Source organism: Dromiciops gliroides, chromosome 3, assembly GCF_019393635.1.
Source record: "Dromiciops gliroides isolate mDroGli1 chromosome 3, mDroGli1.pri, whole genome shotgun sequence".
In the NCBI taxonomy this organism is placed as follows: domain Eukaryota; kingdom Metazoa; phylum Chordata; class Mammalia; order Microbiotheria; family Microbiotheriidae; genus Dromiciops; species Dromiciops gliroides.
In genome coordinates, this window is record NC_057863.1 from 188,501,156 (window position 1) to 188,516,958 (window position 15,803).

A 15,803-nucleotide genomic window follows, 5' to 3' on the forward strand; every position below is an offset into this window, starting at 1 on the left:
GCCTAGGGTCACACAGCTATAGGAAGTATTCAAGGCTGGATTTGAATTTAGAAATATGAGCCTTCCTGACTCCAGGACTGGGATTCTATCTACCGCACCACCACCATTAGAGTAAATTAATAGAACATTTCAATTTCTTCTAAGCTGGGACTCAAGAAGATATCACCTTCCTGCTCTCATTTCTTTAAGTCACTAAATATTTTTCAAACGTCTTTTTTTACAATGAAACTTTAAAAAAATGTTCCTGGTACATGATTCTGTAGCATCATCTAGGCTATTAAGAGCTCATTACCTAGGGCACGCCAGATTAGGCAGAAGATCAGGGTGAAGCAGACAAAGGCCCAGTTCCACTCATGGTTTTTTCCAACTGTTGACACTCCCATGAAGATAAAGATCAATGTTTCACTGACACTGCTCAGCATTTTCATGAAATACTTGATGGTTGTATAGGATTTTTGAGATACATTTTCTTCCACATATTTATTCATGGTCATAGCACAAGCTGTGATTCTGAAAGAGGAAATGAATCTGAAGTTTAAAAACAACAATAATAATAATTATAATAATGATAGTTGTGAAATCCTCCAACCATTTATTTCTGATTAATATGTTCAGATTCAAAATATTAAGAAATTAATTACTCAAGCATCTATTCAACCGATAACCAGTTCTACCTTTCCACCATCAACGCCTAACAGGCTTTTTTAGTGACATAACAAAATGAATTTTAGATTGGTTTTCTTCATAATCAAGTTTTCTGGGCTATCCTAAAAAAACTTTATTCTGGATTCATATTCTGAATGTAGCAGAGTTCCCTAATCCCATATTCAAATCTTCTTGAATTTACATAGCACTTTTATATTTTTCATAGGAATTATCTCCTATTATCTGCTAGTACTTTTATTTTAAAACTCCAAGAGCAATATATTCAAATGAGTCTTGAACTTAAATCATCAAGCAAACAAGCAATCAAACATTTATTAAAAACTTATGCACCAGACATTGAGTTAGGAATTAGTGATACAAAGACAAAAAAAAAGGAAACAGTCCCTGATCTCAATGTGCTTATATTCTAAGTCAGCCTACAAATATACAATGAGATGACCACACTGGAGTCTTCCAAAAGAGCATAATTTGATATAAGACAATCCATCTTAAATCCTTTTCAAAAGAGATTATGTTACTTAGTTATAAAAAGCCCCATTATTGATTTCATTATAAGGTATTATAGTGAGACTCCAATGTATTTTTCTCATTCTATTAACCACACATTAGCATATGATTCATAGATAAACAAAATGACAATAAAGAAATTTTGTAAAGGATAATGTGTTTATGCTTATTTCGAAGGCTAAGATAGGCCATGTTCTTTCTTTTCATAATCCCCATTGACTTTCTGACCAAATTTTTGTGTAACATTCAGATGAGGTGACTTCTATTAACAGTTTTCACCCCTGGATTAGAGTGAAGAAGATTCTACCATCCTGGGCGTAGGGGAACATTTCACATTAAATATATAACATATTTTATAACTTTTTGACAAGGGATCCAAGGTCAAAGCCATGAACTCTTATGGTTTTTTTTTTAATTTTGCCCAGAAAGTGGTGTCTTTATCTAGCAAATGTATACATATTGCTTTTATCCTCCATATAAAGACACTTAGTCTAACAAATAGTCATCAACCCACTCATCCACAATGAGCAATTGCTTCTATCCAGAAAGAACTACAGTAATGAATACAAAGTTCATGAGTTTTGTTTGATAATATGAATTGACTAAATTCAATAAAGAGTAATTCACTGTAGCAAGAAGAGCTTGGGACATTAAGGGGGAAAAACTCATGTTTAAGTTCTATGATCTTGGAGAGATAATTTCACCTCACTGAGCCTTGGTTTTCTCATTTTTAAAAGAAGAGGCCAGTCTGGATGTTGTTTTTTTTTCAACTCTGATATTCCGGCTTTTTGTTTTCGTTTTTGTTTTGTGGGGCAATGGGGGTTAAGTGACTTTCCCAGGGTCACACAGCCAGTTAAGTGTCAAGTGTCTGAGGCCGGATTTGAACTGAATCCAGGGCCGGTGCTTTATCCACTGAGCCACCTAGCCGCCCCCTGATATTCTGTTTTTAACAGTACTGAGTATCCATCAATGGTTAAAGCACTGCCCCGGGTTTTGCAGGGTATGCAAGGGAGAAGTAGAAGAGAAACAAGAAGTAGACAAGATAAAACAGTGTCAATGGAAACAGCCACTAAACAATCACATTTAACTACTGTGGAATTTCAATGACTAAGCATGGTCCTAAGGAAGAGACAATATAGAAGGCACTGCCTTTATTTCTTTTCAATGATAGAGGGCTGTGTATGTGTAACAATGAATATAATGTTAGTCTTTTTCAAAGTGTTGGTAAGTTTTTCTGAAAAGCTTTCCTCCCTTCCTTTTTTATTCTTTGTTTTAAGATATGGCTCACTATGAGGGGGGGAAGAAAAGAGGAAGGATGTATTAAGGTATCAACTAAAACATAAAAAGAGAAGGGAAAAAATCAAAAACTCTAAAAGAAATTTTCAATCGATGTTGGGATGGATTAAATCCCTTATCTGGGGACGGATTAAAAGACTTGGACACATATCAATAGTGCAATGTAGAACAAATGTCATTAATAACATGCAAAGTAGCACCAACAAATATCACAAAAAAAATTTGGCAACTGGAATATAGTAACAATAGCAGTTTACCCTTATATGGCATGCTAAGGTTTGCAATGGTAAAGGCAGCCACTCCTGGTATTACTATCCCCATTTTATAGAAGAGAAAACTATAACTCAGAATGGTAAAGAGATAAAGTAAGGCTTATCTGAGATAGAACCGAGATAGGCTAATAATAATATTGTCAACTTAGTCTGCCATGGGCAAAAAGGAAATGATAAAAGAAGAACGAAAAACCCTCATTCCACCTCTTCACCAAAACCAGGCCTATGATGAGCTTCTGCATTTGAAGTTCTCAACATAAGCAAAGATTTTACACCTATCATGTGATTGGGTTGCCCCCTCCTGACCTGTTCCTGTTTTGAGAGGACACCCAGACCACCTATGGCTCATGGCTCTCCACACTGTACTCCACACCTCCTCTACCAAGCTCCTGCCCCATGTAGATTTAGTAAAAAAAAAAAAAAATGATCAGACTGATAAGGATGAATCTTAATATTCTCAATATATAGCTGTAGAAAGTAAGGCACAGCTTCTCTAACTTTTATTACTTTCAACCTCCATAAAAATGTTTTCCTCTATCTATGGAATAGTTTCCATTACTATCAATTCTACAACATGGATATTTGTATAACACTTCAAGTTTTGCAAAGCAAACAGAATTTCACTTAATGCTCATAACAATCCTGTGAATTAGGTGCTATCATTAACTTATTTTGCAAAAGAACAAATAAGCCATATAGGTTAAGTGACTTCTCCAAGGTAAAATATTAATATGATGATAGCAATCAATCAAACAACCAATATTAATTAAATGTCTTCTATGTGGCAGGAAGTGTGCTTAGCACTAGGTGTACAAAAAGTTGTCAAAGACAGTTCCTGTCCTCTAATGGGAGAGACGACATGCAAGCAAATATCTACAAGGCAAGCTATATAGAGAATGAATGGGAGATAATTAACAGAGGGAAGGCACTGCAAGTAAGAGGGGACAGGGCTTTATATAGCATCTACCATGTGCCAGGCACTGTACTAAGGACTTGACAAATATTTCATTTGACCTTCAAAACAACCCTGAGAGGTAAGTGCTATTATTATACTCATTTTATAGCTGAGCAAACTAAAGCAAACAAGTTAAGTGACTTGCCTAAGGTCACACAATGAGTAGGGGTCTGAGGGCAGATTTGAATTGTTTTCTCTGACACTAGACCCAATACTCTCTCCACTGAATCTAAGGTGTGATTCAACATTCTATCGCATATACTGCTTTAATCAAAATAGTTAAAAACTTCAATCTAACAAACACGTAGCTCATTAACAACTTTTTAAAGGGAAAACAGCTGTAAACCGGTCTTCTGAAATGTATGCCTGAACAGAAAGTCAATCAAAGCGTAAAATGATACAGCACCCTTCATAGAGATGGACATGAGCACAGGAAAAAGGGGGATTGTATGTCACAAGGCAAGATTTTTGGCCATGACTCTCAAGCAGGTATGCTTTCCATAGTTATGTGCCTGTAGTTATGGGGCTATGTGGCAGTTAATCCACCCCATGATTACATTCACTATTTAGAAGTTAAAAAGAAAAAAGCTTAATCTCAAGTTTCTACACCCATACAAGGAGAGTTTTGTGTAACATGAGCTGCACAGAATTGGGAATAGAATAAGAATATTCTTTAAGAAACAGCAGCAGCAACAACATATGCCCCCATTTTGAGTCTGTATAGCCTGGAAAAAATATGTATTAACTTGTAGGGAAACATAACAATCCAGCAACAATAACAGTTGAATACCCTCCATAAATAGGTTGGCAAAATATAAAAACATAATCCATTACTGAGCAAATGGGTGCCACATATTAACATTTACAATGAATAATTATCTTGCTCTATCTCTGTTCATTATAAAACAAGCTGGTGACTCAGGATATACTGTGAATATTATATGGAATAAGTATTCATTCATATAAGGTAACTCAATTGATTCCAAGGCATTAATATAAAACATGGTGAGTTGACTCAGATATGCATAGGATCTTTTTTTTGGGGGGGGATATTTTGTTATTGTTCAAAGGTTTCAATCATATCTGACCCTTTGTGACCCCATTTGGGGTTTCTTGGTAAAGATACTGGAGTGGTTTGCCATTCCTTCTCCAGCTCATTTTATAGATGAGGAGACTAAGGCAAATGGAGTTAAGTAACTTGCTCAGGGTTACATAACTAGTAAGTGAGGCTGGATTTGAACTCCTTATTCCAGGGCCAGTTGCTCTATCCACTGAGCCACCTAGCTGCACCTATAGAATTTTAAATACCAAAGATACCTTAAGTACATCCTCACATCAAATGCCTTCATTCGCAGTTCCCTCTGCAACATCTCTAACCATCCTCCTCTCCTAGATATTCTCTCCTCCCTTGGTTTTCATGACATTGCTCTATCCTGGCTCTCCTATTACTTGTCTTTTTTTTTCTTTTTTTAGTGAGGCAATTGGGGTTAAGTGACTTGCCCAGGGTCACACACCTAGTAAGTGTTAAGTGTCTAAGGCCGGATTTGAACTCAGGTACTCCTGATTCCAGGGCCGGTGCTCTATCCACTGCGCCACCTAGCTGCCCCCCTATTACTTGTCTAAATGTTCCTTTTCAGTTTCCTTTGCTAGATCTTCTTTCAGCTAATGCCCACTAACTGTGGGTTTCCTTCAGAGATCTGTCCTAGGCCCTCTTCTCCTCATATTATCTCACTTGGTGATATCAGCTTCCATAGGTTCAATTATCTCTATGGAGATGATTTCTGAATCTATATATGCAGCCCTAACCTCTAAACAGAATACCAGTCTGGCGTCTCCAACTTCCTATTGGAAAGCTCAAACTGGATGTCTCATTGACATCTCAAACTAATTATATTCAAAACAAAACAGTCTTTCATCCCAAACTCTCTCCTCTTCAGAGCTTTCCTATTATGGTCAAGGGAAGCACCATCAAAACCCCAGTGTCATCCTTGACTCCTCCCCCTCTCTCTAAGCACTCATCTCAAACATCTAATTTGTTATCAAGTCTTTTCATTTCTACTTTGAAAATATCCCTTCTGTCCATTCAAACAGGCTTCCAACCTCATACAGGTCCTCATAAGCTCATGCTTGGGCTATTGCAATGGTCTCCTAGTTGTTCTCTGTTACTCAAGCCCCTTCCCACTACACTCAGCTTCCAAAGTTATTTTCCTAAAGTGAAGGTCTGACCACTCCTCTTTATTCAATAAATGCCAGTAGCTGCCTATCACTTTCAGAATCAAATACAATCATATGGCTTTTAAAGCCCTTCTATCATCCTCGCAACATTGCCGCACTCGCTGCTCCTCCTCTGTGACACTCCAATTTCCCTTTTCCCTAGCTGTTCCCCCTCTCCAACTCTACTCTCTGGCTTCCCCCAATATTCAGCTCCAATCCTACCACCGCTAATATTAATGCTGTTCTTCTGACATTACCTTCTATTTAAACTGTATATACCTTGTATTGGGGGCAGCTAGATGGCTCAGCAGATAGAGTTCTAGGCCTGGGCCAGGAAAACTCATTTTCCTAAGTTCAAATCCAGCCTCAGACAATTACTATTTGTTTGAACCTGGGCAAGTCACTTAACTCCATCTGCTTCAGTCTCCTCATCTAAAAAATGAGCTGGAGAAGGAAATGACAAAGCACTCCAGTATCTTTACCAATAAAACCCCAAATGGGGTCACAAAGAGTCAGATATAAACTTTGAACAACAAAATATCTTGTATATAAATTTTTAACAGTTATCTCTCCCATTAAAATGTGAAGCACTTGAAGGCAGGGAACATGTTTGGATTTTTGTTTGTTTATTACTTATGTCTCTGATGCACAGCACATATTAAGCACTTAATAAAATACCCGCTGACTGACTCACAGGTGATTATCCAGCTTAAACACCATTGCCAGTTATAGTAAATTTATTACCTCAAAAACAGTACATGCCATTACCAAACAGATCAAATTATTTAAAAGTTCTTTATATTGTTTCCCTATGACACATTAGAAAAATATAAATAAGACACAGAAAATGCTTTTTTAAAAAAGGTGAAGGAGCAAGAACAAAAACAAAACACACCCTAAGAAGGAAAAAAAAATATATATATATATATATATATATATATATATATATATATAGAGAGAGAGAGAGAGAGAGAGAGAGAGAGAGAGAGAGTGCTCATAGGTTGTTCATTTTGTGACTTATTCTCATATTTTGCTTCTCCTTCATTTTTACCTTCCTCCTCATCCAATGTACTCTTTTGACAATATCATGGCTCCTTAGTTCATTCAATGGAGGATAGGTAAGCACTAGAAGGTTAAACTCAAATTCATCAAACTCATTTTGTTAGAAGGAATTAAAGCTAATAGCTAAAAAGAATTTGTAAAAATCATTGTAGACTAGTAGTACTGCATGCATATATCAGTAGAGCAAATAAAAATACTATTTGTGAATCTTCACTAAAATGATCAAATTTGTGAAATTCAGCATCATATAAGCAGTGTAAATCTGAACATTTTTCCGTTTCCAGATCCGGGTTTTACTTAAATTGTTGAATTTTTTCTTTCTTCCTTTAACTTATATGTCTAATTCTTCTCCCTCCCCCTCTCTGTTAATTAGTTACTTCAAAATTCTTCCCCCCCCTTCTCCTCTAATTTTGTTTCCTAGTTTTTTCTATCTTTACCCACTCCATAATCCCAATTTCAAACTCTCCCTTCTTCCACCTCTCTTATTTTCCAGTAGTCCTTCTAGCTGAGAGACAATAGGAATTTCTATCCCTTCACACTTCACCCATGGACTTGATAAGGTTATATCAATCATTCTTCTCTCTCTTCCACTTTCTTTTCACTAACCTCTCATTCTGTTATTCTTTCTATCACACAAAATACAGTGATTCACTTATAAGGGGTTATGGAACTTAATCTATTCTGCTCAGTTCTGCTCCTTGACTTCTAACATTAATTCATAATGAATGAATTTTACCTAATTTACCTCAATTTCTTGTCCTTTGGATTCCTTTGAAATTGCCCTAACTGGCATAAAATTCTCCTTTTAGTTAAGTTTTTTTTTTGAGTTATTAGTCACATGACCCAAATGATCTGTCATCACTTAATTCATAATATTATACAAAATACTACAATTTTTCTTTAAATTTTTCATCCTCTATTTTCTTTGCCTTATTGCCTAAACAAATATACACTCCATCAACTAACACAGCTTGGTCCTTCAAGATATTATTAAATTCCAGCCCTTCTTCTAGTCATCAGGACATTGAGATGCAATGAGGTGAAGACACTAGCAAATTAAGGACAGAATTAATTTTCCTATCCTGATAAATTCCTAAACTTTAATTAACTACTAAGAACCAATATTAAATTTAATGCTAGGGGGCAGCTAGGTAGCACAGTGGATAAAGCACCGGCCCTGGATTCAGGAGTACCTGAGTTCAAATTTGGCCTCAGACACTTGACTAGCTGTGTGACCCTGGGCAAGTCACTTAACCCCCATAGCCCCGCAAAAAAAAAAAAAAGAAAAAATTAATGCTAAATTTTAAAAGGATCATATGATTGAAATTTGAGGAGTAAACAGAATAGAATACTACTGTGCTGTGAGAAATGATGAACAGGCTAATTTTAGAAGAACATGGAAAGACTCACATGAAATAATGATGAGGAAAATGAGCAGAACCAAGAGAACATTATATATTATCACAGCAATATTGTTTGAAGAATAACTGAACAACTACGTTATTCTAAGTATTATAAATACCAAAATCAACTACAAAAGACCTATGGTGGAAGATGCCGTACACCTACAGAGAAAGAACTAATAAATAGAAGTATGCATAGTATGGTTTTACAGAGAGAGATAGATTGATAGATCCATGAATCTATCTCTCTATCTCTTTATCTGCCAAATGGTGGCCTTCTCTAGGGCAGAGTAGGGAGGAAGAGTGGGAGACAGTTCAGAACTTAAAATTTAACAAAAAATAAAGAAAATTAAAGAAAAGAAGAATGAAAAAAAGAGTAAGTACAAGTTTCTCAGTATGTTTCCCTGTCAAACTACAGATTTTTTTTTTAAAGCCAGTCCTAAAATATCCATACTGAGAGAAACAGTGGTATGGATAATCGTATATAACAGACAAACCAAAATTGATATTCATTCTAATTCAGCTAAAATTTCACTCCCAACCTTATACTGATAGACCTTGATGAACCAACTAAATGCCACATCATTTAGCTAAATCTTGGGCTTTGGTGTTCCCTGTAATTTTCCTCCCAAGAAACTTATTTTCCTAATTATGTTTTTCTTGTGCTAAAATTAAAGTGCATTGGCATTCCTTGAGCAGACCCCAGCTTATGGGGGTAAAGAGCAGGGGAGATTACACAGAAACATGCTAGGTAGCAGTATTTGGTGTTTTTTAAAAATTGCTCTAGATAACTTAAAAAGCAGATAATCTATACTCAGGTAATTAAGTAACAATTATATTGGTATATAATTGCATAAAATTTATGTTAAAGGTATACACACATATAAATATGTGTATATATATGTACATATGTCCACACAAATATGTATATACGTGTGTATAAACTTGAGCATTTACTGGTAGCCCCTAGCATAAAGTTCCTTGGGAATGACACACCTAAGAAGCGACCACAATGATTGAGGCAGGAAGCATAATAATTACAACTTTACTGCTGACTGCTCTAAAGCTTCTTTAAAAGTGTGTTCCATGAAATGAACCCAAATTGTGGGAGCATTTGTTATAATAGTTATTTTTGTTTTTAAAACACTATTTCTAAGGATCGACACATTTAGTATTCCCCCCAAATACCTAATTATACCCAGTAAATTTGAAACATACATCATTTCTGTAATCCAAAGCTTATGTGCAATTCTAAATCAGGCTGTCTATAAGGACAGGATTATATAGTATATACTGTGCACTAGGAATGTGAAACTTTTGGAATAAATAACTATAAAGCCAAACAGTGAGAGGAGGGAAAAAACAATATAATGGTGTTCTTCCCCTTTAAAAATGATACCCAATTTAAAGAACAAATACTTCATTTGTATTAAGTAGTTCTTTGCAAATCTCAAGGCAGCAAAAATATCATATGCTTTACATCTGAATACTTTGCTAATCTGTAGACCTTTGGGATTCAAAGGCATCATTGGGCAGATTTCCAGTGCTCCGCAAAGTTTTATAAGAATACATGTCAAAGGGCACTTGACAGGGAAAATAAAAGGCAGTGGTTTTCCTGTTTCTTTTGGGCAGCTTTAATTCCACTACCCTTCTTCCAAGTTGGCATATGCCAACCTGATACCCTCCTTTCTGTTGCCTATCACCTTTTTTAATCTTCCCCAGATCTTTAGAAAATATGTGGGTAGATGGAGCATAGGACAATAACACTTTGTTCTCTGTCTCACAGTTGTGAAACTTTACCCAGTAAAGTCAATGAAAATGAGGAAACTGAGGCAGATGGAGATTATTTGGCTTGTCCAAAATTATATCACTAGTAAGTCTCTGAAGCAAAATTTGAAGTTATGTAGAGGCCATGTAGTCAAACCCCCTCATTTTACAGGTGAAGAAACTGAGGCCAGCAGAGTTTGAATGATTTGCCCAAGGTCAAAGAGACAGTGTCAGGTCTAGAATTTAAACATGAATCCTCCATTTCAAATCAATATTCATTCCTTTGTATAAGAAGTAATTTTTAAAGGAACCTTTCTTTTCCTCTCCCTTTTTATCTACTTCATATCAGTTTTGGCATTCAGATATTTCTTTTAATTTGTCACAAAGAGGGGAAAAAACCTTTCACAACATTTCTTTTCTGATGCCTCATCACAGAATGGAGGTCACCCTTGTTCTCAAAGGCTGTTTCAACAGAGTGCAATCTCTGGTAGGTCTTAAAATATAGAAAAAAATATGGTTCAAGCACATGCTTTTAGGGGATGGATTGTTACTGGAGAATTGGTCTAGCCAAATTCAAAGAGACTCATCACCAGACTGTTGGCCAATAAATTATGACTAGCTTTTTTTCCTCCAAACCAATTCATTAGTCAAAGACACAGAATGGTTTTATTCTATATAAAGGGGGTCACATACAAGCAAAACCACAGTTCATTTGAAGTAGTAAAAAAGAGGAAGGGAAATATTTTCCAGAAGGTTTTTTAATATCCAGGGCATGAACAAGTAGTGAAAGATAGCTAGAATAAAATGAGGTATCTTCTAGTTTAATTCAAATATCATCACTCCAGGCCTCAAGTCATTAATCAATCAGATGCTCACTTTGGAATTATTTGATCAAAGAGCTTGGACCCAACATTTGCCTGAGGACAAACCAATTTCACAGTAATCATTTACAACTGCTTTCATGAATCATTAAATTTAAAGTAGAATGAGATGTAAATAAATTCTTTCCCACTCAACATGATGTAGCTGGGCAAACCTAAGGGCAAACCTTATGAAACAAAATAGAGAATATAACACAGAATGATAGATCTGGAGCTGAAAGAGATCTTAGAAGTTATTTAGTCCAACCACCTCATCTTATACATGAGGAACCTGAGGCTGAGTGTTTTGCCCAAGGTCATGTAGCCAGGGTGTCAGAAATAGGTTTTGAAACAAAGAGAAATAAAGTCATGATCTAAATAACAGAAACAAAATAATAACAAAATATCTCAAAAGTTAAATTCTTTTGCACATACCATCCTGGGAATTGGGGGCAAATGGGATGCTTTAATTCAATTATCTGGACAAATCTTTCATTTGTCTATGTCCCATTTGGCTTTTTTAGACAGTTGTAGTGTTGTTACCTAAGGGCAATTGGGCGAAAATCAGTTTAAAATGAGACAGAATGGTCTGGCCACAGAGTTAGAATTCTATAACACAGTGTTCTTTCCTAACTCTGCTTTAATTTGCTGTATGACCTTGGGCAACCATTTAGCTTCTCTGTTTCACTTTTTTCATGAAAAAAGAATTCTTCATGTTTACTGGACTCCTAAGATGCTGTTCCAATAGTCTAAAATTGGAATAGAAAATGATATAAATGTGAAGCAGCACTAATTTAAGAACAGTCATCACAAAAGTGCATTTTTATTTCATTATCTCAAATTAAAAATAAAATTAAGCTCACAAATGTGATGGACAGTAAATTTCATTTTTCAATTTTTTTCAGGTTCTACTAGAAACTGCTATGGAAATTATTTTTTATTATTTGTTTCAAAATTTTAAAAAATCAATAGCAATCCTTAGGCTTTTAACATAACATAGGTCTGTCAAGTTAAGGTCACTTTTTATCAAGTAACAGACACCAGGGACATTGTCACAAACCACAACAAAGACAGAAATTGAGAGATAAGAAAAACAGTGTGTACCAGAGTTATAGCCTGACTCCCAAACTCAACTACTCTCTCCCTAGCACACATTCTACTTGCTCTTACTCTGAGTCCACTGACCTTTGCTCAATTATCTACCAGAAACAAGCACAGGCCAAAATACAGCCATCTTCCCATATTTTGGCTTCCTTTAACACTTTCAAGAATATTTTAAGGGAATAATGGCACCATCAACTATTACTGATTTCATCTCTGTCCTGTAGTCATGACACTGTGAGGACCATATCAAAGGCATCTCCTCTTTGCATGCTACAAGGTTACTATCCTCTAGTCTAATTCTTAAATGAACATGAAAAATTTTCCTATTTATTAAGTAACATTAATTTTCTGCTGTTATGTGATCACCATATATGATGCCTCCTGACCCTCTTTTTGACAAAAATATTTAGTGTTGAGCAAGTGGTATGAAGCTTCTGTGTGATTTACAAGTCAGTTTACAAATATTTTGATTAATTTAATTTCTAGTAGCAAATTTTATTTTCCAACACAATTTCATTGACCTCTCTGTATATCTTTGCATTAAAGTCACTGAATATCAAGTTATATGTACTTCATAAAATTTCTTCACTTTTTTATCGTCTGTAACAGAAATTGGCATATAAACTGCAGTTTCTATTTGTTTATGTTCTTCCTGAGCACTGCAAGGCAAGACAATGAAGTGTTCCATGAAATGATGTTTTTTGTTTCCTTCAAGTGCACAATCAAACCAACTCCTATGACTTCTTTATTTACCTCTCCAAAGGGAACCTGAGAACCACCTTTCTATTTAACTGTAAGGTTTTTTTTTCTTTTGAAAAAAATATCTTCTGTTTCATTTGTGCCAAGAATTTCAGTTAAATGAAATTCACTTCCTTCAGTAACATATTCACTCACAAATGTTTCTGCTAGCAATAATATTTTCTTACTTGAGTGGCAATGTTGGATCTACTCACTTGGTTCAAAAAGAGCCTCTGCCATTTAGTACATGAGTGACCTTGGGTGAGTCACTCTGTGCCTAAGTTTATTCATCTGTAAAATGAAAGGGGAAGACTAGATAACCTCTAATGTTCGATCTAAACATAAACTCCTAGTCATTGGATATCACACATCAAGAGGCTCAACAATTAAGTAATTATTTGTTGAGGGTCTACAAAAAGTCCTTCCCCACAAAAGTATTACTCTGATGCCTCATTGTGTTAGGAAAATAATTTGGGGTTCTTGAAGGCTATATGGAATAACTCATTGGTGCTGCCTATCCAACATGATTGTATTGAAAGGAACAATTACTAAAAGGCAGTAGAAAAATATGGGAATACTTCTATGACTAATTACAAAGAGAAACAAAAGGAGAAACAGGGTAGCAATATAAATAATGTCTACAGTAACATAGACAAAAACAACACCAAAAAGCAGCTGAATTCAGATTAATTGCAATGAATAATCTTTGTTCCAGAAGTCAGATGCTGAAACACATTCTTCCACTCAATAGAATGCAGGTGAGATCACGGGGGCAGAATGGTGCATATGCTAGGAGATGAAGTTATTTTGTTGATTGGTTTTGCTGTACATTTTTCTTTGTCACAAAGGAGACTTCAATGGCATGGGAGAGTAAACTGGCAAATGACAGTGATATAAAAAAAAAGTATCAAACTTTTTTTTTTTTTTGGTGAGGCAATGGGGGTTAAATGACTTGACCAGGGTTGGTCACACAGCTAGTAAGTACCAAATGTCTGAGGTCAGATTTGAACTCAGGTCCTCCTGAATCCAGGGCCAGTGCTTTATCCACTGTGCCACCTAGCTGGCCCCAAACTTTTTGTTTGTTTTTAAAGAGACAGATGGTAGGAACTGTGGAATGAAGTGAACTGTGTTGTTCAGTTTTTTTTTCAGTCATGTATGACTTTCCATGACCCCAATTGGGGTTTTCTTGACAAATATAGTAGAGTGGTTTACAATTTTTTCGCCAGCTCATTTTATGAGGAAACTAAGACAAACTGAGTTAAGTGACTTGCTCTGGGTCTCACAGCTAGTAACTGTATGAGACCAGATTTGAACTCAAGAATATGAGTCTTCCTGACTCTGGTCCACTGTGCAAGCTAAGTGCCCTAATGAAGTGAATACTCCATGGTAGGATTTATGATGAAATAGGAGAGGGAAGCTGAGAATAGTTCGACATAGGTCCCTGACTTTGGAAGAGCAGATTCCTATAGAACAGGAGAAAGAAATATGGTTTCAAGGAAAAAAATCTATATGAGAAATCAGACCAAGAGATAGCGGAAGGTCTCAGTAATGAAATTTTGAAGACATTAAAAAAATCTGATGAGAAGAGGGAAAGGGAGAGTTGTCTAAAGAGAAGCATCTGGATGTTCAGGTAGTTCAACTACCTCAAATTTTTTTTTAAAGAAATATATAGAAGATAGACATAAAGATAGATGGAAAATGAAAAAAGTTTAGAAAAGTCCTATAAAATTAGTGTCAGGAGTCCTAATGATCAGAGTTAACTAAAGCATAAGAGAAAATGTGATTTTTTGGGGGGTGCTATATTGAAAAAAAAAGAGGATCAAAGAAGAGATAGGACTACAGCTTAGAGTGAGTGGAACAATGCTAACTGATGACAGACAGAAGGCCAATCTGTTTTAATTTTCCTTCCACTTTCCATGGCAAGGAGAATGGTCTTTAGATTAGAAAGGAAGGAGAAATGATGGTCAAAAGGGAATTGATAACCAAGATAAAGAAAGGGTAAGAAAGCATCTAGCCACCTTCAATGAATTAAGGTCACTCTTTGAATAATGAAAAAAGAATCAGATATGATAGTTGAGTACCTGTCAGTAACTTTTGAAAGACAGCTTAGAATGAGAGAGTTATCATAGAATATGACATGGGCAAATGTCTTGTTTCTCACTAATTGGAAGAGTCTAGAGAGTCTGTACAATAAACAGATGAATGAGCTTGACTTTGATTCCTGGCAAAACTATAAAATGTATTATTAAAGGGATATGGTTAATGAATATCTTATAAAAGAAAAGCGTAGTAACAAAAATAAGCATGGATTCATAAAGAACAGGACCAGCCAAGCTAATCTAATTTTCTTTTTTGACAAGGTTACTAAACTCAAAAACTCGGTACATATAGTTTACTTAGACTTCAGCAATATACTTGCTAAATATCTTAAGCTATCCATGTAGAAAAGATGTAATGATATGGGCTAGAAGTCAATATATTTCTTTTTTGTGTGGGGCAATGAGGGTTAAATGACTTGCCCAGGGTCACACAGCTTGTAAGTGTCAAGTGTCTGAGGCTGGATTTGAACTCAGGTCCTCCTGAGTCCAGGGCCAATGCTTTATCCACTGTGCCACCTAGCTGCCCCCGAAGTCAGTATATTTCAATGAATTGATACCAATGGTCTTATATTTCCCAATATAACTACCTGAGGCAGGGTAGTCTGTACTTGTCCTCATGCAATTTAATATCATTTGTCAATGACATGGAAAAATATATCTATGGAATGCTTATGACATTTGAAAATGACAGGATGGCAGTAGGATCCAAAGTAATCTTTAAAGGTTGTAATGTTGGGCTGAACAAGATTAAATTTAACCATGATTAACAGTGTATTATATTTGGGTTCAAAAAGTCAACTTCACAAATGCAAGATGGGAGAAGCTTGGCTAGATACCATATTGTCTGAAAAAGATAGAAC

General features: G+C 35.6%; 1 protein-coding gene across 1 annotated transcript in view; it reads right to left on the reverse strand.

Moving 5' to 3' along the window:
* The window catches only part of SLC9A2 (solute carrier family 9 member A2), a 126,650-nt gene that overhangs the window by 60,718 nt on the left and 50,129 nt on the right, over positions 1-15,803 (reverse strand). Inside the window, exon 4 of the mRNA XM_043997537.1 lies at positions 293-510. Within this exon, the coding sequence (XP_043853472.1) occupies positions 293-510 (218 nt within the window). The remainder of the gene's footprint in view (positions 1-292; positions 511-15,803) is intronic.